Source organism: Rhineura floridana, chromosome 21, assembly GCF_030035675.1.
Source record: "Rhineura floridana isolate rRhiFlo1 chromosome 21, rRhiFlo1.hap2, whole genome shotgun sequence".
Lineage (NCBI taxonomy): Eukaryota > Metazoa > Chordata > Lepidosauria > Squamata > Rhineuridae > Rhineura > Rhineura floridana.
The window spans coordinates 4,933,763-4,956,641 of NC_084500.1; the positions used below are offsets into that span (position 1 = coordinate 4,933,763).

A 22,879-nucleotide genomic window follows, 5' to 3' on the forward strand; every position below is an offset into this window, starting at 1 on the left:
GAGGTGGTTTACCATTGCCTTCCTCTGAGGCTGAGAGGCAGTGACTGGCCCAAGGTCACCCAGTGAGCTTCATGGCTGTGTGGGGATTCGAATCCTGGTCTCCCAGGCTGTAGTCCAGCACCTTAACAAGCTCAGTCATAATTCAAACAGACCAACTTAAGGGGAAAACCTCCTTGGCTGGCTCCATCATGTGCTAGTTGAAAATGGAAATGGACTGCCTTCAAGTCAATCCCAACTTATGGCAACCCTGTGAATAGGGTTTTTATGGTAAGTGGTATTCAGAGGTGGTTTACCATTGCCTTCCTCTGAGGCTGAGAGGCAGTGACTGGCTCAAGGTCACCCAGTGAGCTTCATGGCTGTGTGGGGATTCGAACCCTGGTCTCCCAGGTTGTAGTCCACCACTTTAATCACTTCGCCACACTGGCTTTCGTTCATAAAATATATCTAAGCAGTCTTCAGCATATAATAAAACCAGTAAAAGTATCCATAAAACATCAATAAATACAGATTGCTTAAAAGAGAAAATTCATATTTCAAAGGCCTGTCTGAACAATACAGTCTTCAGAAGACCTCTAAAAGAAGGCAGGGACAGTTCCTGCCGTACTCTACTGGTACACAGGGCAGGTCCCACCACACTAAAGATACCGGGTGTAGGGAGCCTTGTCCCTCCATATCTTACTGAACTAGAACTCCCATCAGCCCCAGCAAACATGGCCAGTGACCAGGGATGATGGGAGTTGTCGTTCAGCAACATCTGGAGGGCCAAGGCTCCCTACACCTGGTTTAAACCAAGGGAAAACAGCATGAGATTAAAAACAAAAACCCCACTTAAAACACATCAGATAGCAAATCTTGGAAAAGTATCCTAAGCCTGGGATTTCCATAGACTGCATGCTGCTGTGGCTGCTGGTTCCGGTGACATCTTTTCCTTCCGTTTCAGAGGTCAGCCTGTCGCCAGCAGTGGCCTCCCAGCAGCCCACTTGCAGAAATGACCTCCAGTCCCAGCACTACTTTTCCGGTTTTGTCCCCGTCACCTTTCAGCCAGCCTCCCCTTCAGAGGGCACCACCTCTTCCTCTTCCTCCTCGGCCAGCCATTCGCTCTACCATCGGATGGAGGGGACCCTCAGTGCCCGAAGCCGAAGCAACAGCACTGAGCGCCTGTTCGATTCTGCTGCCATCGGGGCGGAGGATTACCACGAAAGCGAAGGCTCACGCAACAGAACCAGAGCAGTGGAGAACCAATATTCATTCTACTGATCCGGCGGATGGCATGGTTTTCAGGGGTCTGTTGTCTCCCCCTGGAGTGGTTGCTGCTGGGTGGGCAGAGCTGATAACAAAGAGGCGGAGACATCAACAGGTTTAACTGCCTGCATATTGCAACAGTTAATTGGCATTCTCCTGGCCTGTGCGCATGTGTGGGGCACGTCCGTAGCTTTGGCTTATAAAGAGTTTCCCTCCCTTTCTTCTGCTCTCCACTACAAACCAGAGGTGCCTCTTCCTATTCCTGTCTGGGCCATTGGAACGGGGATGCTCTGGTCCTGCATCCCTATGAGGCCTGGTATTTGTCTCCACCCTAATGGTCCCATTCAGTTGGAAACAGGAAGAGTTTATAAACCTTAAATGCATTTGGGACTAAGCCCTCTAGTAGCTACTGGTTGCTAAGGACCCAAATGTTCACCAGGATTTTAGAGAAGCTGGGAAGGCTAACAAAGGAATGGTTTCTTGTATTGCTGCTGTCTGCATTAGGTTCTGTGATCCTCTTCATCTTCACTGTCAATAGGTAGGGCTTTCAGTCACTGCATCTGCTCCTCCTGAAGGTCTCCACATGTGGTACTGGAGTACAGTTGTGTGTAAATGATGTATGATGCTGCCTGACATGGACTCAAATCAAAGGCAAAACTGTCCATGGACTGGCACCAGTTGCTTTCTTTCAGCATAGACCTTGAGCGACATGGACCAAAGATCCTACCCCTTGACAGCTTTTGACACTGAGCTTTTACTATGGAGCAGCCACCCTTTATTCACTCACTTCTTATGATGTATCTGCATGATGACATGATCTTCCCATGGTTTTTTCCCTGTTCACCTTCCATTTTTGCGTGCAGAATTCAGATAATCCAACTGTTGTTTTTTTTGCACAACAGAACACACACACGCGTGTGCACTGGAACAGCTGTGCAGTTTCCCCAGGTGTTGCTGGCCTACTGGGCTGCTATTCAGTAGCTTCCCTGGGTGGATATGGCCTGTATAGATTGTTCTTCTCTATAGTCCATCTCTGTTCTCTAGGAATCAACTCAATCATTTGTAACTCTTCCTTTTCCAAAAAGCATTGCGTTTATATTTGTTTCTTTTCTCTCTCTCTCTCTCTCCCCCCCCCCACCGCCTTAAATTGTAGCAGGGGGAAGAATTGGGAGTGCAGTGAGAGTGGGGAGGTGGTATTTAACCCTTTCCCCCACAAAATGGTCCTAATGAAAATTTCTTGCCCTAGCTCCAAACGTCGGAGTGGAGAAAGGACTGCCCACTTGGCTATAAAATGTCTTATTGTCATTATTTTAAAAAATATTTTAAAACTACCTTTCAGGGTACATTGCCCTCCCAAGGTGGACACAAGAAATTCCATAACATAATATATAAAAGTTAAAAATCACTGTACACCCTCCTAAGAATGAGCATGGACGGTTACTGAAAGCCCAACAGTGGATCAAATGGAGATTGAAATAAACACCTTTAGATGGGGCTGTACTTATTTGCTGGGGGAGAAGATTCCACAAATGCAGGTCCACTACAAAAAGGACCTGTCCGTGGTGCCTGCTGTTCTACTGTCTGCTAAGTCATTTTCATTAGATTCTAGGAGTCTGAAAGCAGAGTTGCTATTCTAATTTAAAGCAGAACAACAATGATTAGGTGCTGCTAAATTGTCCATGGCCTGGAAATACCCCAAGTCGGGCATCTTCATATATTCTTAATTTGCCTAACTGTACTCCAGACAAACCACAGTTCTGTCTCCGCATTTTGCACAAGTCTTCCCGCCCCACATGCCAAACGAGCTCCAGCCAGGTTCTAAAACTCCCAGCTCAAATGTTGTATCTGGGTAGCCAGTGATCAGTATTGGGGGATGGCGCAACAAAAGCCACATATTACTGAAAGCTGGTTTATAGCAAGGGGCAGGGGACCTGTGGCCCTCCTAATCTTGTTACATGACAGCTCCCATCAGCCCCAGCCAGCATAATCAATGGTCAGGGATGATGGGAGCTGTAGTCCAACAGCAGCTAAAGGGCTACAGGTTTCCTATCCCTAGTTTTTATATAGGTTTCAGTTGGCTGATAGCAGCTGCATTCCATATCCAATTATGTCACTGCGTCTTACTCACAGCATCATTTAACTTTTCATGAGTTAACCTGTTGTGGCCTGAAAGCATTCATTGCATCTTCATTCCATCAGCCTTTCACTATTGTATTATTGAATGTCATTCTTCCCACCACCACCCAAAAAAGAAATGAATATGTTGAAATAATATGATGCTAGTAGGTGCAGGATGCTGCCGTTCAGTGTTGCGTTCGCAACTTACCCCTCAGTGAAACGGTCTTATTACCGCCAAAGAGAAACCCCAGACATCCTTTGAATTGGAGAAAACCTCAATTCAGGTGCAAAACTCCCATTTCTCTGTAGAACATATCTTGTGATAGAGGTGTGGGCAGACTTCAGATGTATTTTTAAAATTATTTTTGCTAAAACTCCAAGGGGTCCACTGACTGGATCAGAGTGCAAAGTGATGCTGTGGTTTGTATGCATGTACTCCATGAGTCACACATTAGGGTGACCTGCATATACAAGTACAAATCTACACCTGCATTACTATGGAGCAGTAGACAGTCCTTTTCATCTAAAAATCCATTCTTGGTTTCCTCCCAAGCCTTAACATCAGCTGCCGCATGTAGGGAGGAACTGCAACACAGGGCCTCAAACCTATGCTGATCTACTTTAAATCATCTAGCACACTATGAGTATATTCAAATCTGCCTACTGTCCACCTCTGTTTTAATACATGTTTGTGGTGGTGTAGAGCCACTAAAACCCTGTGAACTGTGTGCCATAGCAGATTTCTACTTGACCTTCAAGGAATCTCTCAGGTTTCTGATCCACTGTGTACTGTCTTTAAGAGAATGAAACCTGCTTGTAGCCGAGACAGGAAGATGCAAGTTCGGCTTAATAAACCTAGCTTGCAGAAATTTCCCTTCAGTATTAATATGCATAAAGCAAGCAACTTTAACCAAGCAGCCTCAAAGCTCAAATTAAGAGCATAAGAAATTTAATGCTCATTAACTGTTTTATAAGAACGTAAAGGCTAAAGGCTCATCTAGTCCAGCGTCCTCTTCTCACAGTGGCTAACTGGATGCCTGTGGGAAGCCGGCAAGCAGAACCCAAGCGCAGTCGCACTCTCCCCGCTTGTCCTTCCCAAGTAATTGGTACTGAGGCATACTACCTCTGATACTGGAGATAATATAGCCAGCAATCCAAGTTATTGGTGATTCCTACATCTTGCAGTAGCAAATTCCACAGTTTTAACTGTGCACTAAGGCGTCCTTCCTTTTGTCTGTCCTGAATCTCCACCCTTCAGCTTCATGGATGACGCTGGGTTCAAACTGTCCTCTGTCTCGCCATGCATAATTTTATACACGTCTGTTGCGTCTCCTCTTACTTTCCCTTTTTTTTTCTAAACTGAAAAGCTAAACTACACATAAACCCAGAACAGGTGGGAATCAAAACGAAACGGGAGGTTGGATATAAGGGATGGGGGAATCCCTGCAGCGTTGTAGCACCTATGTGCGTAATACTGAAACTGTGCTGAAATTACAGAACGGTAATGGATTTGCAACACTACTAGGGCAACCTTGTGCATCTTTCCTGTAAAGGAAGTCCTGTGTTCAGCGGCCCTTACTTCCATGCAGTCTGTTTAGGATTGGTGTCTAAGCCAGAGAGAGTCAAGAGATGTGGTTTGAGATTTCTAGAACTAATCACAAAGCAGGCACTCTTCCAGAAATGCTTACTTCATTATCCTGTCACAATGTCAATCACCTATCAGCTCAACTTCGCAATTGTACAATGCTACTGCTGTGGTTCCAAGACCTGCAGTGAAATTAAATGTCAGATAATCCTGTACAAAAGCAATAAATTCAGATGTCAGAAATTCATTCTGAAGACAAAATAAAGTTTCTATTAAGGTAAGGGAGGAAGACATAGATATAATGGGATCAAATTAGAATATGAACTTAAAATACTAACACTAGCTTAAATCTAAACCTAGACCATTCCTATCAATGTTATATTAGCTGTTGCAATGAAGATGTTGCATCAAAAGAAGTTCCCAAATCAACACAAATGATTTGTGTTAATTTGGCCAAAGTTGTTCTTAATTTCCAGGTTATGGCTTTTCCATCATACACTTGTCCCAGGCTGAACAACTGACTACCCGTCTCATGATTGTTTTGTAGGTCAACACAACTCTGAGAGCTTACAATTCTGAATGCAAAACTGCCCTGCCTGACACAAAATAAGCCAAATTTGTTTTGCTCCTTGGGACCAGCTCTCAGTTGTAGCCATACCATTTGCCCCCTTCCCCATTTCTTTTCCAAGTTTCTGGATAACTTAGAAGAAAGTGATGTCTCTCAGTTGCTCACCAGAAGCTCCGCATGGGCAACCGGCTCATTGTACCTCTTCTGAATTAGTGGCATTTGATTCAGCAGTACCTTTTAGAGCAGTGAGTCATTGAAATAAACTGCCATTGTATGTGGTTAATTTCCTTTTCAAAGCCAAGGAACTGACTTTTTTTCCATCAGTGGAGGCATTACAGCCTTATTGTATGGAGATGTAATATACTTGACAACCTTTGCAACGTGGACACCAACTACAATGTGAGCCCAAACGAGAGAGCCTTTATAGAGACGTTCAGATCTACTTTTCATTCCCCCCCCCAATGGATTCATAGTTTTCAGAAGTCACCTTTACTATTGGGCCCCTTCTCAATGGAGAATCACCAGGCTGGTAGGACTGGTCAGTTAGGGTGCAGAATTTCACCCTTACCCATATTGATTTTTTCTGTGCCAACCAAAATGAAGCAGGGTGGAGAAAATGAAGAATGAAGGAACTGCAATTGCGAAATGAAATGTTAATCTGTAAATACGGTTTTTAAAAAAAAATGTGAAAAAGTTTTAATGTGCTGTAGAATAAATTAATTTTATTTACAAAACTTGTATGAGAACTGGAAGAATAATGGTGTTCCGGCTTTCTTCTGTTTTGGAGGGGAGCAGGTAATAAAACAAGCCTTGAACTAGCTAGTGTGCTGGAAGTGCTTGGTGTTGCCCAAATTTTGTCAAGAGGTCTGTTGTTGCTCGTGCCAATGGACATCTTTGAAGTTATGTCTACTATGGTTTTGCAGTCATTCTCTTCTTTCAGGCAACTCTGGGACTTTTAGTTCTGTGATGGTGGAGGGGAGAAAGAACCATACTGTTAATTGATTTAAAGATCAGGTGGAGAGACTGCATACATTCAGAGCTTTAACAAGATGGCTACGAAGCCAAGGGATTTCAAGGGGAATTAAACGTGTAAGTATTCCTCTGTTTTCTCCCTGTGCTCAGAAGGATGTAATAGCTATATCCTGCTCTCTAACACGGATTAAGGGAATCTACTGCCTTTGAAAAGGGAGAGTTTTATGTCAAATAGCAGAATTTGGAAAAGTTACTTTTTTGAATTACATCAGCCCAATCCAGTGGCCATGCTGGCTGGGGCTGATGGGAGTTGTAGTTCAAAAAATTAACTTTTCCAAGCTCTGTCCAATAGTGTGTTGTTTGGGGGGGGGGGAAACATGGACAGCCATCATGTTACACAGCTCTAAAATGTTTGGAAATAAAGGGGCATCCCTTAAAAATATGCAAATTGTTTTAAAAGCTTTTAAATCTAGTAAATAATATTTTAAGGAGTATGTTAGTGCCCTCTGATGGCCAAAGACAGGATTGTTCAAGTGTTTGCTATTCAGTTTACAATAGAGAAAAACTTTTTGCGTCTCCTTTGGCAGAAAATGTGTGGAATTTCCTTTCCCGACTATTCATTCAAAGATATCAAACATTTTGGAGGATTCCTTGCCAAAACATGTTTGGATTATGAAACCCTGAAAATTGAAAGCAAAATAAATTAAGCAGAACTAAGGCAAACATTTAATCTACATAATTTTAAGAGTACAAAGTTGGCATTGCCCTGGGGGCAGGAGGTTGTACACACAATATACCCTGCCCTTCCTGAAATTGCAGTGATTAGTGAAGGAATAGGGCCCTTTACAAGAACATGGCAAGCTCAGACAGACGTAACAGTGGCTTCCTGCATTCCTGGGTCTATGCTGTAATACACAAGTTTTCATACTTTTTGCCTTCTGCAAATTCCACATCACCTGGTCTGCCAGTCCCAGGGAGGGTTCTGCAGAGGTTCAATTTAATTAATTAATTAATTTGTTAGTCACTTAATACTAAGCAGTGTCTAGGTGACTTACAAGGAGTTCAAGACCATGGGTTCCCAAACTGGTCTGTGGATCACCAGTGGTCCACGAGCTTCATGTAGGTGGTCTGCAGCATGTCCACATTAAATGTTCATTTTTATTTATTTTATTTTATTACAATTTGAATTCAAGTTGTAATACAAATCTATAAGAAAAAGAGCAATAAAAATGCAATTAAAATTATACAGCATCTAGCACAGCCCATCACAATTGCTACAGCAGGCAGAAAAACTGTTAAGTGGTCCTCTAAGACCCTCAGCAATTTTCAGAAAAATTGGGGATCGCTGATCTATCTGAAGGGCTGTCCTTTTTCAAGGTAAAGAACCTTAAGACAGGAGACACCTGGAAGTAGCCCACAATGGTGAGATGGATTGCATTTCTATTTATAGAATATACTCTGTTGATTCTCCTTGATCTCTCAGCGGCTTTTGATACCATCGACCATGGTATCCTTCTGGAGAGGCTCGCGGAGTTGGGAGTTGGAGGTACTGCTTGGCAGTGGTTCCGCTCCTACTTGGCGGGTCATCTCCAGAAGGTAGTGCTTGGGGAACATTGCTCGACACCGCGGGCTCTCCAATATGGGGTCCCGCAGGGGTCAGTTTTGTCCCCCCTGCTTTTTAATATCTACATGAAGCCGTTGGGAGAGGTCATCAGGAGTTTTGGAGTGCGTTGTCATCAGTATGCTGATGACACGCAGCTCTACTTCTCCTTTTCATCTTTTTCAGGTGAGGCTGTCGATTTGCTGAACCGTTGCCTGGCCTCGACAATGGACTGGATGAGAGTTAACAAACTGAAGCTCAATCCAGACAAGACTGAGATGCTGTTGGTGGACGGGTTCTCTGATCGGATGGTGGATATATACCCTGTCCTGGACGGGGTTACACTCCCCCTAAAGGACCGGGTTCGTAGTCTGGGAGTCTTTTTAGACTCTTCCCTCTCACTTGAGGCTCAAGTAGCCTCGGTGGTTAGGAATGCGTTTTACCAACTTCGGTTGGTAGCCCAGCTACGTCCCTATTTGAGTAAAGAGAACCTTACATCAGTGGTACATGCTCTGGTAACCTCACGTTTGGATTACTGTAATGCGCTTTACGTAGGGCTACCTTTGAAGACAGTTCGGAAGCTACAACTAGTGCAAAATGCGGCGGCCAGATTGCTGACAAGGACCAAGCGGTCCGAGCATATAACACCGGTTCTGGCCAGCTTGCACTGGTTGCCAATATGTTTCCGGGCTAGATTCAAAGTGTTGGTATTAACCTATAAAGCCTTATACGGTGTGGGACCACGATACCTTGCGGAACGCCTCTTCCGATATGAACCGGCCCGTGCACTACGTTCTGCTACGAAGGCCCTCCTCCGGGTTCCAACTCACAGGGAGGCCCGGAGGGTGATGACAAGATCTAGGGCCTTCTCAGTGGTGGCCCCCGAACTATGGAACAGTCTCCCTGAGGAAGTACGCCTGGCGCCAACTCTGCTCTCCTTCCAGCGCCAGGTCAAAACCTTCCTATTCTCTGAAGCATTTTAAGTTACACTGATTTAATTTTAAAAATGTTTATTGTGTTGGATTGTTGCTTGTATTTTAATATTGTTTTGTTATTTATTGTATTTTTATGCTGTTTTATGTTCACCGCCCAGAGAGCTATTGCTAGTCGGGCGGTATATAAATTTAATAAATAAATAAATAAATAATAGTATTTTTCCTCCAAAAATATGCACCTATTGATGTACATTAGCACATATATATTTTCAGGAAATCTTTTCCTCTTTTTTGCTGGTGCATGATAAGTGGTCAATCCATGCACAACATTAGGCAAAAGCAATGTGAGAATTGACCTCTGCTCTCAAGGCTGAGTCAAAACATTTCATCGATTGGTTCCATATGAAGTGGTGAAAAGGACACAGCTGTGTGGAGGAAGCAACATCTAGTCTGAGCACTATATGGTCCATCTGCCACTTCCTGACAGCGGTTTGCGTGCACATGGTGTTGCATTTTTCAGCTGTGATCAAGCAATGGTTGCTGCTGTGCTGATGACTGGTCAAACATGACTTCATCCATGCAGTGCAGTACCCCCAGGGGTGTGGGGCATGGCTGTTCAGTTTGCTCTGTATGGAGCAATTTACAAGTGGAGCTCTTGTTGGCCATTATGATGACATTTGCACCAGATATTTATTCCTCTTTAAACAGTCATGTCTTCCCCCAAAGAATCCTGGGAAGTGTAGTTTGTGAAGAAGGGTGCTGAGAGTTGCTGGCAGATCCTTGTTCCCCTCATAGAGCTACAATTTCAGAATTCCCTGGAAAGAGGAATCAAACCACTCATGAGAATTGTAGCTCTGTGAGGAGGAGACTCCTAACAATTCTCTGCACCCTTCACAAACTACACTTACCAGGATTTTTGGGGGGGGGAGTCGTTGATTGACAGCATTTATAAACTGCCTTTCAACATGCATTTGGTGTTCAGCTCCCATTTTTAAAATGTCACCTATTTTCACGTCACCTCGATAATAATTTCACACAGTGAAAGCTTAACAAACACAATGGTATTGTTTGGCTCTCCCTTCTCCACAAATCCAATTTATGTGTTTAAAAACAAAACACTGTCAGGAATTATTGAGCCCTCATACTGTAATAACGGGCCCCTATATGAACACAAGCAAACCCGCGAGGGATTCTGGGAATTCTCACGATCGCCGCAGGAGCGGCACGAACCGATTAAAAATAACTAACCAAACTGCGAGTTCTCGCCGGTTTTCGCGCCCTCATTAATATTAAGCAGTCGTTATGAATCTTGGCGAGTAGAAAGGAAAGGGGCGGGGCAACAGAGCCAACCCACTCCACCCTGCCTCGAAAGATGGCTCCGTGACCGTCGCCCTCAGTGACGTCATCGGTCGGGGCCGCGGCCTTTTGCGCAGGAGAAAGGGGGAGAGAAAAAGAGAGGGGGGGGCAGGATGGCGGCGGGGTCGACGCGGCCCCCTCGGCCCCGTAAGGAGCCGCAGCCGCTGGTCATTCCCCGGAGCGCAGCGGAGGAGCAGCGTCTGAAGCTGGAGAGGCTCATGAGGAATCCGGTGAGGGGCGGGGCATACGCGTCGGTGGGCGTGGCTATCTCTCATCCCACCCACCCACCCCACTTGGAGTGTGGGCCCCACGGCCTCCTCTCACCTCAGCCTCTCTAGTTCAGCCGTGGGGAAACTTTGGCCTTCCAAAGTTTGCTGGACTTCAACTCCCATCAGCCCCAGCAGGCATGGCCAACAGCCAGGGATGATGGGAGTTGTAGTTCGGCAGCATCTGGGGGGGGCACAGGGCTTCCCCACACCTGGTCTTCTAGTTGGCGCTAGGCGAGGCGAGTTCTCCCACCCCGACCCCCCATCAGAACCATCTCCCTGTTCAGTTTTCTTCAATGAAGAGGGAGGTGCCCTGTCTTCACCACCACCCCCCATTTATCCCCTCTTTTCCACTGTTCTTAGATGGGTTGTCAACACAATATGAATTCTCCCTAGTCTGCTGTTATTGCCTCTTCTGGGGAGGGCACTTGAAAGTGTGCATCTGCAGATGAGCTTACTGTCTGGGAGGTTTATATGATAATGGGACTTAAGATGCTTATCTTTCTACCTTTCTGTTCCTTGACTTCCATGTATGCATTTATTGATCAGATTTATATGTTACTTCCACCTCCCCACCCCCCGTTTTGGTCTTCAAGGCAAATTCCAAACGTAGTGTGAATAGCATTGGTTTCGTCCTCGGTGGGAGTGGGCATCCCCATGTAGACCTGCCCTAGAGCAGTCCCCCAGTCTCCTGTTATGCTGTGCCTTTTGTCTACTCTGGAGAGCCAAACAGCACCCTCTGGCTCCAGTGATGCCTCAGTAGTGGGAGCAGGCCAAAGAGCAAGCCCCCTCACCTGAAGCACCTGCTCCTCAAACCTATCCAGACTGGACTGCTCCTGTCATGCAGCTGTACCAACAGGTAGCTGCTTGATAGCTGTTTGAATCCTCGCAGAAGGGAGCTTGATGGAATTTATGTCCTTGTTCTGAGAGGAGCAAAATAACTGGATCACACAGCCTTTTCTGGCCTCAGATCTTGAGAGGAGCCTCTACTCTGGGGACCATCTGACATCCTGACTCTCATCCCTATTAATTTAAAGAGAGAAGCTGAAGGCGTATATTTAAATGGTCATTAGCTTATAATCTAATTTAAAAAAAATGTTTTTAGGTCACTTCTCTACTCAAGCATCTGTCCAAAACAGCTTGCAAGCAAAACCAACATAAAAAGAACATAATACAAAATTTTAAAATGACAACTCAGCTATATGCCACATAATTTTCTGTTTCAGAGCTGTATAAAAAAATATTCAGCCAGGCCATCACCCAGCTAATTGGAAAGCCAATTGAAAAAGATATGTCTTCAGGGCCTTCCAAAAAAAACCCTGCAATGTAGAAATTTGACACGGGTCCAATAGAAGGGAATTCCCTACTTGTGGGGCCACCAAAGAGACCACCCACCTTCCCGACTTAGGGAGTGGACACACCAAGAGAGCCTCTGAAACAGATTTTAAAAGCAACAGTGCCATCTCACGCATGTTGACTCTGAAGTAAGGGGTGCTTCCAGTCACTATTTTCGAGTGGGATTTAATCACATCCTGGCAAATTCTGGCAGCACAGTGAAAACTAATTTGAAGCTCTTGAGCAACAAACCTGCTTCTCCAAAAGACTGGGCTTCTTCCAATACAAAAAGCGATCGGCAAATGCAATTGAAAGTGTGGGATAACCCTTGATTTGGTGCAGTGTCGTCTAGTCTCCCCCCAAAACAAATCAGGCTGACTAGTCATTACATAGCTGGCACCGTCTAAACTCTCTGCAAACAAATCAGGCAGAATGCTCATTAAACAGGTCATCTAGAAATGAATCTCCACTGTGTTTAATGGGACTTACTCCCAGGTAGGAAACTGCAGTCCCTGAGTACAACGTGGTTTTAATTGTGCATTGCCCTGCGCTCTCTCTCTCTCTCTCTCTCTCTGATTCATAAATGCATTATCCTCTTCGCACCCCATTTTGTACTCATGAATGCCTGTAGTTCCACTGAGAAAGCTTATATCCATATGTGCAGGGCCACCTACCTCACCTTACACTTCTTGGCACATGCCACAGAGTTCCTATGGCTGGGATCTCATCAATTCCATCATAAGAACATAAGAAAAGCCTGCTGGATCAGGCCAGGTGGCCCATCTAGTCCAGCATCCTGTCCTCACAGTGGCCAACCAGATGCCTCTTCTGGGAAGCCCACAATCAGGACCTGAGTGCAAGAGTACTCTCCCATCCTGTGTTTTCCAGCAACTACCATGCAGTAGCATACTACCTCCAACCATGGTGGCAGAGCATAGCCATTATGGCTAGTAACCATTGATAGCCTTATCCTCCATGAATTTGTCTAAACCTCTTCTAAAGCCATCCGATGTTCTTATGTCTGTCTCTCCCTTTCTCTGAGCGATTATGTATGTATGTAGCATGGGATCAGATTCAGCCTGGTATTTCATCATGTTTACACACACACGAATATAGTTAGGGTGGTTAATCCTTACCTCCAGGGGCCTGATCGAAGACTTAAGTGATCTTGGTGATGGCAGCAGTAGAAGGACCAAAAAATAAAATAAAATAAACACAGTGCTGGGGCAGGCAAAGAGGTGTAAACTTCTCTGTCTGCCCAGACCAGCACCTGAGAAGGATGCAAATTGGCCCTTCCACCAGTCATCAGATGGATCATTCCATGAGTGGGCAGGAGTATAACAACACACCTCTTCAGCTGGTCTTCATGGATCAGTTGAGGGGGGAACTCTGTGTGACTTCTGTTTGTGTTCTGTGTCTGTGTGTGTGTGTGTGGACACTCGTGCATGCATGTGTGTGAGAAGGAGCAAGACCAAGCGTGTGAAGAGGCCACATCTACCTTGTCATGTGACACCCCAAAAGTAAGAATAGCTCTTGGGTCAAAAGAAGATTAGTGACCCCTGGTATAGGTGGTGTGACCACTTTACTGCATGCAGCCAGATGCCCAATAAGGATGTGTGTAAAAAGATCAGTCCTCTTTTCCTGAACCTTTCTACTGTTCTTTAGATCCAGGTTTTAATAGCTCTGAAGAATTGCTCTCTCTTTCTAGAGGAAAAGCATCAGCGTGTTGCTCATTTCTTGTTGCAGGATAAGACAGTTCCAATTCCTGAAAAGCTCAATGAATGGGCGCCCCGGCCACCTCCAGAATTTGTCAGAGATGTTATGGGTAAGTTGTTGTTTTTAAGTGGCATCTTGGCTTATGTGCTATGTTTATAGAGGAATGTGTTTAATGGGAGGGGAATAGATGGGGAGGGTGGTAGGGGCTTGAAACTTTGTAGGTGATGGGGAGCAGGGGGGCTCTTGCTACCATTTAGCACTTTGCCATTACAATATACAATTAACGTCTATTTTTCACTGGTCTTTGGGTGATTATTGCTATGAGTCATTTACACTTCTGAATACCTGCAATTTGAAACGATGTGTGAATTTGTGACTCTAAGTGCAGACAATCAGAAGAGTGAATGATTCACTCTTCACAAAAAACCCCACTAACATGCACATTGGCACTGGGAGATAGTGAGGAACTCGAAAGACAAATGAGGTTCCAAATCTGGGTTTTCCATAACCAAAGCTCTGTGCGCTTGCCATGATTCTACGTAGCTGCTCTTCACTTTAGAACAAAAGGAAGTTTCTAGTCCTTATGGCTGAGAAGTCATTGGGGAAAGTCTGTTGAAATCTAAGACACCAGAGGAGTTGCGGAATGAGTTTTCAGAAGGCTGAAAATGAGTTCTGCAGGACAAAAGGCAAATAGGAACATAGGAGGCTGCCTTGCACTGAATCAGACCAATGGCCCATCTTGCTCAGTATTGCTTACACTGACTGGCAGCGGCTATCCAGCGTTTCAGACAGGACTGTCTCCCAGTCTTACTTGGAGATGCCGGGGATTGAACCTGGGTCCTTCTGCACGTAAAGCAGACGCTCTACCACTGAGCTTTGGCCCTTCCCCAAATCATAAGCTTTCTTCCCCCACAGTGCTAGGGGAAGGGAACTTTATGGGCCTGTATTAAGACAAAGTGCATTTGATCTCCTGTCACCATTATGACTGAACAAATGGCAAAGTGGGGATAGCATTTGCTCTGTTCCAGCCACAGAAGGTCAGGGCAGAGAGATCAAAGGAAAAGGGAGGGTGCAAGGTTTCTAGGTATCCCCTGAAAAAAGCACACTTTCTGTGTGCATTTGGTCCCCAAAGAGGGAAGATGCTTTATAGTAGATAGTGTGGTGTGTGAGAGCCAGTGTGGTGTAGTGGTTAAGGTGTTGGACTATGATCTGGGAGACCAGAGTTCGAATCCCCACACAGCCGTTGTAACACTTCAGGTTGTCAAATGGTACCAGAGATGAGATGCAGACACGAGGTTTGCTTACAAAGAGTTAAAATGTATTGAGTTTACTTACAAAGCACACAGCAGGGTGCCCTCAATAAAAGTGGATCAGTGACACAGCCCTGCAGAAGCTGGTGTCGGACTGAACACTCACACTGGGCACCAGAGACACTTTTATAACATACATGTCAATGATGACGTTACATAAATGATTGATTACTGCAACGCATTAAATCATTGCCTCTCAGAATAATATTCCACTGATCTCTGATTTAACAGGATAACTTCAAAGAGTTATTAATTACTAGAAAAGGCTACATCATACAGCATAACAACAACTGATAAGCTGCATGCCCCAATTGCCTGGCAGGACATTAATTACTCTAAAATCTACACTATCTGCTTAACGAGGCACCTTCCCAGCATCACACAGACACTCTTGGCATAGCATCACACCAACTGCTTGTTAGGAACCCCAGATTAGACTCCAGGTGGCTCTGGGCTCATTGGCTGTCCTTGACCCATCTCCCTGCATGCTTAAATGCTGAATGCTAAACTAACAAGAACTAAGGCGGGGGGGGGATACAAGCCCCCCTTGCCTACTGGCAGCTATTCTGCTAATATAGCTGCTGAGCTTGCCCATGGGCCAAAAAAGCCATGAAGCTCACTGGGTGACCTTGGGCCAGTCACTGTCTCTCAGCTGCAGAGGAAGGCAATGGTAAACCCCCTCTGAATACTGCTTACCATGAAAACCCTATTCATAGGGTCGCTACAAGTCAGAATCGACTTGAAGGCAGTCCATAGATTAGAGGAGGCTTCAGAACTTCTTCTCAGGCCCAAGCTCATGTCCACCTTGTATGAAAGGTAGCCAAGCCACTTGCAAAGCTGCCTTCAGGGCTGGCACCAGAGGGCGGCCAGGTTGGGTCCTGGCCGAGGGCCCCTGAAGGGCCTCTCCTTAGGGTGCCTGGGTAGTTCTCCCATTCCACAATCTGCGGAGGCATTGGCTCCTGACCCTGCCACGGATCGCAGAGAGGGAGCTCCCAGGCATCCACACACACACAACCTTGCAGGCCCGTGACGCTTGCCTGTACGCCCCACCTACCGTTGTGGTGAATGATGGCCACCCTGCGTGCATGCCTGCCATCAACCAAGAGAGTGGCTGAGGCTTCCTGAAGGGGCCAGTGCCCCTGCCGCCATCTTGGTTGATAGCAGGCATGTGCACACAGCGCAGCCAGCATTTACCGCAGCGGGAGAGGGAGGTGCGGGCAGGCCCTGTGGCCCAAGGGCAGGCTGGTGCCCAAGGTCCAGCCATGCCTGGCACTGCCCCTGGCTGCCTTGCGTTGAGTCAGGCTGGTCCTGTTTCATCTAACCTAGTATTATTTATTTATTTACAGTATTAATTTATTATTGCATTTATTCATCGCTTGCTACCCAAAGGTCTAGCAACATTGTTAAAAACAAAAATATTTTGTTGTTATGTGCCTTCAAGTCGATTTCGACTTATGGCATCCCTATGAATCAGTGACCTCCAAGAGCATCTGTCATGAACCACACTGTTCAGATCTTGTAAGTTCAGGTCTGTGGCTTCCTTTATGGAATCAATCCATCTCTTGTTTGGCCTTCCTCTTTTTCTACTCCCTTCTGTTTTTCCCAGCAGTATTGTCTTTTCTAGTGAATCACGACTTCTCATGATGTTTACTGAGCTAAATAAGTGGACCAATGGTCTGAAAGCATCTAAATATTATAATAAGGAACAAAACAAGCATCAAACTACATGTTGTTGTTATGTACCTTCAAGTCGATTATGACTTATGGCGTCCCTATGAATCAGTGACCTCCAAGAGCATCTGTCGTGAACCGCCCTGTTCAGATCTTGTAAGTTCAGGTCTGTGGCTTCCTTTATGGAATCAATCCATCGCTTGTTTGGCCTTCCTCTTTTTCTACTCCCTTCTGTTTTTCCCAGCATTATTGTCTTTTCTAGTGAATCACGACTTCTCATGATGTTTACTGAGCTAAATAAGTGGACCAATGGTCTGAAAGCATCTAAATATTATAATAAGGAACAAAACAAGCATCAAACTACATGTTGTTGTTATGTACCTTCAAGTCGATTATGACTTATGGCGTCCCTATGAATCAGTGACCTCCAAGAGCATCTGTCGTGAACCGCCCTGTTCAGATCTTGTAAGTTCAGGTCTGTGGCTTCCTTTATGGAATCAGTCCATCTCTTGTTTGGCCTTCCTCTTTTTCTACTCCTGTTTTTCCCAGCATTGTTGTATTTTCTAGTGAATCATGTCTTCTTATTATGTGTCCAAAGTATGATAACCTCAGTTTCATCATTTAAGCTTCTAATGTTTTGTTGTTATGTGCCTTCAAGTCGATTAGGACTTATGGCGACCCTATGAATCAGTGACCTCCAAGAGCATCTGTCGTGAACCACCCTGTTCAGATCTTGTAAGTTCAGGTCTGAGGCTTCCTTGATGGAGTCAATCCATCTCTTGTTTGGTCTTCCTCTTTTTCTACTCCCTTCTGTTTTTCCCAGCATTATCGTTTTTTATACCGCACCATAAAAACATAACAGTAAAAGCATACAGCCACAGAAAGCTCTGGCAGTCCACTGCTGCATGCAACATCATCTCACACTATCAAATGCCTGGGGGGGGGGAAGAGGAGCCTTTACCTGGCGCCGAAAAGATGTCACCAGGTGAACCTCTCTGAGGATCTCCCATTCCAGAGATGGGGGGCCACAGCTGTATTGTCTCCTCTGACTGGCAGCCTCTGTCCAAGGTCTCTCCCTCACCTGCTACAGGGCCTTGTAGTGGAGAGGTCAGGGTTGCATCCTGCACTTATCATGCCCGTTGTCCTCTGTCGCTAAGTTGTGGCCCCTTCCTTGGCAGGTTCCAGCGCTGGGGCTGGCAGTGGGGAGTTCCACGTCTACCGACACCTTCGGCGGCGAGAATACCAGAGGCAAGATTTTATGGATGCCATGGCTGAGAAGGTCAGGTGACTCTTTATCAATACCCTTTGGTTGGCAGCCTCTCTGTTCCTTTCTTTATAAAAAGGCTCCCAGAGTGGCTTGCATACAGTCACTTCAGACAAGACAGTCCCTGCCTGCAGGCTTACAATCGTAAAAAAAGACACACAAGGAAAAAGGGACAAGGAAGGAAGAGGGGGGGGGAAGCAAACTCAATCACCAATTCTTATTTATTTATTTATTTATTACATAGAGACAGTGTGGTGTAGTGGTTAGAGTGTTAGACTTGGGAGACCGGGGTTCAAATCCTGCTTGGCCGTGAAGCTCACTGGGCAACCTTGGGTCTGTCATTGTCTCTCAGTTTAACCTGCCTCACAGGGTTGTTGAGAGCATGAAATCGGGACGGGGGAGATCCGTGTTTGAGCTCCTTGGAGGAAAGGTGGGATGTAAATGTAGCAAATAAATAAGCCCTTAATAGTAGTCTCTCTTATTGTGACCAGCTGGCATAGGAACAGTTCAGGGGCAGGAGGTGCCTGGTGGAGCTGGTCTGTTTGGCCCAGCTGATGAGACGAGCCCTGCTTTTCTTCCCTCCTACTGAGGCAGCCTGATGGAATCGCTGCTGCCAGGTGTCCGTGGAGAAAGGGGAGGGCCAGACTTCTTGTGCTTGCCGTGTGGCTTTTTTTGTTTTTGCTGGACTTGGCAGCAAGCATTTCAGCACCGTTAGTTTATTTATTTATTTGTTAAATTTTTATACCGCCCCACTAGCATAGCTCTCTGGGCGGTGTACAACAAGAATACAAATATATAACAATAAAATTCCATAATATAATACAACAAAAACATAAATAAAAATAATACATCAGAATCAATTACAGCAAACTTAAGAACCAAATTAAAATTAGATTAAAATGCCTTGGAAAAGAGGAAGGTTTTAACTTGGCGCCGAAAAGATAACAATGTCGGCGCCAAGCACACCGAAGTTCACCTGCAGACGCAAAGCCAGATGCCCCCAAGACTCTGACTCTGCCCGTACCGAGCGGGGGAGCTCTGCAGGGACCTTCATGTTCCCTTGAATGCAAATAGGCTCCTCTGCGCAATTGGGACCCCAAATAGTCTGCCAAGCAGCATTACAGAAACACACAGAGAGAAGCAGAGGATTCTGGGAGTCAAGGCCTTTTTATAATATATGCACACAGGTGGGGTCCTGCAACAGATGCTACAGCCTGTGGTGTTCTTCGGGGCCTTGTAACACAGCTTGGGGAACAGTCCTTGTTCATTGGCAGCTGCCTTGCATGCAGAAGGTTCCAGGTTCAATTGCCAACAGCATCTCCAGGTGCGGCTGGGAGAGACCCTTGCCTGAAACTCTGGAGAGTTGCTGCCGGCCAGTGTCAACAATACTGAGCTAGATGGGCAAGTGGTCTGACTCGGTAAAAGGTCGCTTCCTCTTTTCCTAGATATGGCTGGGGAATCACATTGGGGTGTTTTTTTGCGGGGGAGGGCTGCTTGCAGGAGGAAAGATTTCAGGAGTTTGGGAAAGTTCCTCATGTTGAGAATCTCTGGTTCAAGGCTGGCTGCCAGAGTGCTTTATTATTATATAGCACAGAAGGGAAAGGTTTCTGGAAAGTGGGAAAGACAAAGGCTTTTCTTTTTTTCCCTTTCTCCCTCCTCCCAAAACATCTTTTTGCAGTGAGAAACTTTTAACCTCAACACACATCTTCCTGCCCCTCCTTCTCTGTCAGTTGGCCTTCTCCATCCTGCTGCCCTCCAGATGTTTGGGGCTACAACTCCCAATGCCCCACCTATGGAATGCCCTCCTGCTAGATCCTTGTCTCCCCCCTGCACAGGCCGACTTTAACATGAGCCAGACCCCCCACACACACACACACACTCAGCTGCACTAAGGAATCTTTTATCCATTTATTCTTTGATTTATATCCCGCCCTTCCTCCCAGCAGGAGCCCAGGGCAGCAAACAAAAGCACTAAAAACACTTTAAAACATCATAAAAACAGACTTTAAAATACATTAGAACAAAACAACTTTAAAAACATTTTTTTAAAAGCTTTGAAGACATCTTTAAAAAAAGGTTAAAAAACATATTGTTGGTTTTTTTTAAAAAAGCTTAAAAACACATTAAAAAGCAATTCCAGCACAGAAGCAGACTGGGATAAGGTCTCAACTTAAAAGGGTTGTTGAAAGAGGAAGGTCTTCAGTAGGCTCCAAAAAGATAACAGAGATGGCGCCTGTCTAATAATTAAGGGGAGGGAGTTCCACAGGGTAGGTGCCGCCACACTAAAGGTCCATTTCCTACGTTGTGTAGAATGGACCTCCTGATAAGGTGGTATCTGCAGGAGGCCCTCACCTGCAAAGTGCAGTGATCAACTGGGTATATAAGGCATCAGACGGTCTTTCAGGTATCCTGGTCCCGAGCTGTATAGGGCTTTGTACACCAAAACTAGAACCTTGAACTTCGCCCGGTAGCATATGGGCAGCAAATTCTTGAGCGGTAACTTCCTGGTGCAGCCGATCCCAGCTGACTGTTGGGCCTTTCAGAGAGTCGTGTGCCACACTTTGAAGCCCCAACAATCTACTGATAGTTGGGGCTTCAAAGCTCCTTGCAAAAGTCTTTGCAGATGGTGCCAATCAGCAGCACCCAAATCCCCTTTTTAGCCCAGCTGCAAATTTACCTTCTTCACACCTGACATCATATATGATGTCACATTGTAGGGCAGGTGGGTGTGGCTTGGCCAAAATGCCTGGCGGGCCAAATCAGATCCACTGGACAGAGGTTCCCGACCCCTGCCCTAAAGACATAACTGGCCCCTGCACTTTTGTTAATTCAGCACCAAAATAAAACTCATTTGTTTGACTGGGCTTTTGGGGGGTTATTAGGAATGTTGTTGCTCCTGGACGTGAGGAGCCCATGTTGTGGCTCCTGGGTTGTTTTTAAGGCTATGTTGTCGTTTGATCTGTTTTTATTAAAAAAAGTTCTGCTGATTTGGTATTATTGTATTGCTTTTTTACTATTTTATTGTATTGTAACCTGCCCTGGGATCACACAATGAAGGGCAAGGTAAAAATCCTTTTCTATGTAAACAAACTCCCTTCAGTCCCAGCCAGCGGGCAAGGATGTCAGAGGTTATAGCCCAACATTATCTGGAGGGCACCTGGTTGGGAAAAGCTGCTATAAGGTGCTCAGTCAGAGTGATTTCCTTTCTTCTCCCTCTATTTTCCTTGTGTTGTTGTTTTTCAACACCTGACACCCTCAATGTTACTAGTCCTCAGTGTTACTGGTCCTCAGTGTTACTGGTCCTCAGTGTTACTGGTCTGTGTTGGGCCTTTCTTTCCCCAGTTTTAAAACTTTCCCCCCTTAAACTATCTGTTTCTGCATACCTAGTTCATTTTAGGAGTATGCCAACCCTCCCCACAAAAAGCTTACTTATGACTGGCTACGTTTCACCACCCAGGCAGCAAGTCCTCTCCACTGTTGCCCCCAGCAACTGGTATTCAGAGGTATAGTATATTGCCTCTGAACATGGATGTTCCATTTTATTACCATGATTAAAAGCCATGTATAGACCTTTCTTCCTTTCTATGAACTTCTGCCACCTCCTTTTAAAGCTCTCTTCACTAGTGGCTGTCGCCACATCATTCCACAAATGAACGATGTGCAGGTAAAGAAGGCTTTTCTCTTCTTGCTGCCTGCTGGGAGCAAAGAGCATAGGTGGAGGGAACTGGCTGGCGGCTGCCTGTCGCAGGGCTGGTCAATTCCACCTCCACCCCTGGTTCCCTCCATCTTCTTTCCCCCACCGCACCCGCGTCATCAAACCTATGCTTACACCTGGGGGCTTTGGCACAGTGGGGAGTCGTCTCATGATTTCCCCACCCTGGGATTGTAATGGAATGTTCCCTGTGATTCATTGCAGCAAAAACTAGATGACGAATATCAGAAGAGGCTTGAAAAGAACAAGATTCTTGCAGAGGAACAGACGGCCAAGCGCCGGAAGAAGCGGTGAGGTCAGGCTTGTAGCGCCCGATACAGAGAGGCTTTCCGTGCAAGCCAGACCAGAGCTGGTGTTCTGTAACAGAGATAGGTAACTGGAGGGGCCCAGTCTAGGCCCAGGGGATTTGCTATCTATCCCCTGCATTGCCCTGATATTGATGCTACCCAGTGGTAGTGGTGGGTGACATCCAGTACATAGTTCTCCTTTCTTTCAGCAGGATTGTTTGTGTTTGTTAATTTATACTTCATATTTCAACCGAAATCTCTAAGCGGTTTACAAGTCCCAACCAGAACAAATCAATGTAAGAAATACGATACAGATTGCACACTCAAGACCAAACAATCCTGCTACTTGCTTATCATAATTCCACATTTTAAGTAATACAATTAAATATCTCTAAACAGTGGTTTCCAAACTTTTCCCCCTGCAGACCACTTAAAAATTGCTGGGGGTCTTGGCAGACACCACTGCAGTGGTTCTCAAACGTTGTTGGTTCGCGGCGCACTGTAAAACATGTAAAAGATTTCTGGCGCACTTCGTGTACAAACTTAAAAATAATATATTTTAAACTATGAATAAAAGCAACTTAAACTATAGAAAACTATTACTTACCCTATATAAATGGGTTTCTTCTCATTTTTAAAATATACTTTCATAATATTTGAGGCACAACTAGGCACCTCTTAGGGCGCACCAGTGTGCCTGGGCGCACCGTTTGAGAATCACTGCACCACTTAATGGTTTTTCTGCCTGGTTTAGCCACTGCAGTGTGCTGGGCTAGATGCTGTGTGATTTGAAGTTATATTTCTGTTGCTCCTTTTATTTCTTAAATATTGTATTTTGTCGTGTAACAGTTTGAAACCCAGATTGTAATACAGTAACAGACAATATAAAAAATCAAAGAAGCAATACAAATACAATTAAAAATCAATATGTGTATTTCCTGT

The 22,879-nt window shown here is 45.4% G+C and overlaps 2 protein-coding genes across 7 annotated transcripts in view; both read left to right on the top strand.

The window, feature by feature from the left end:
- Nucleotides 1-6,377, top strand: part of SH2B2 (SH2B adaptor protein 2) — a 65,100-nt gene extending 58,723 nt beyond the window's left edge. For 5 of the 6 annotated variants that reach the window (XM_061604998.1, XM_061605001.1, XM_061604997.1 and 2 more), the window contains one exon: nt 941-6,377. In XM_061604998.1, the coding sequence (XP_061460982.1) occupies nt 941-1,257 (317 nt within the window). In that variant the 3' untranslated portion in view covers nt 1,258-6,377. The remainder of the gene's footprint in view (nt 1-940) is intronic. The other variant, XM_061605002.1, reaches the window with a different exon arrangement.
- A 3,986-nt stretch (nt 6,378-10,363) lies between these two features.
- On the top strand, nt 10,364-21,972 carry PRKRIP1 (PRKR interacting protein 1). Its single transcript, XM_061604795.1, has 4 exons — nt 10,364-10,606; nt 13,724-13,802; nt 17,853-17,953; nt 21,855-21,972. The coding sequence occupies exons 1-4, from the start codon at nt 10,490-10,492 to the stop codon at nt 21,942-21,944; spliced, it is 387 nt and encodes a 128-aa protein (XP_061460779.1). The 5' UTR covers nt 10,364-10,489; the 3' UTR covers nt 21,945-21,972.
- Nucleotides 21,973-22,879: the final 907 nt, after the last annotated feature.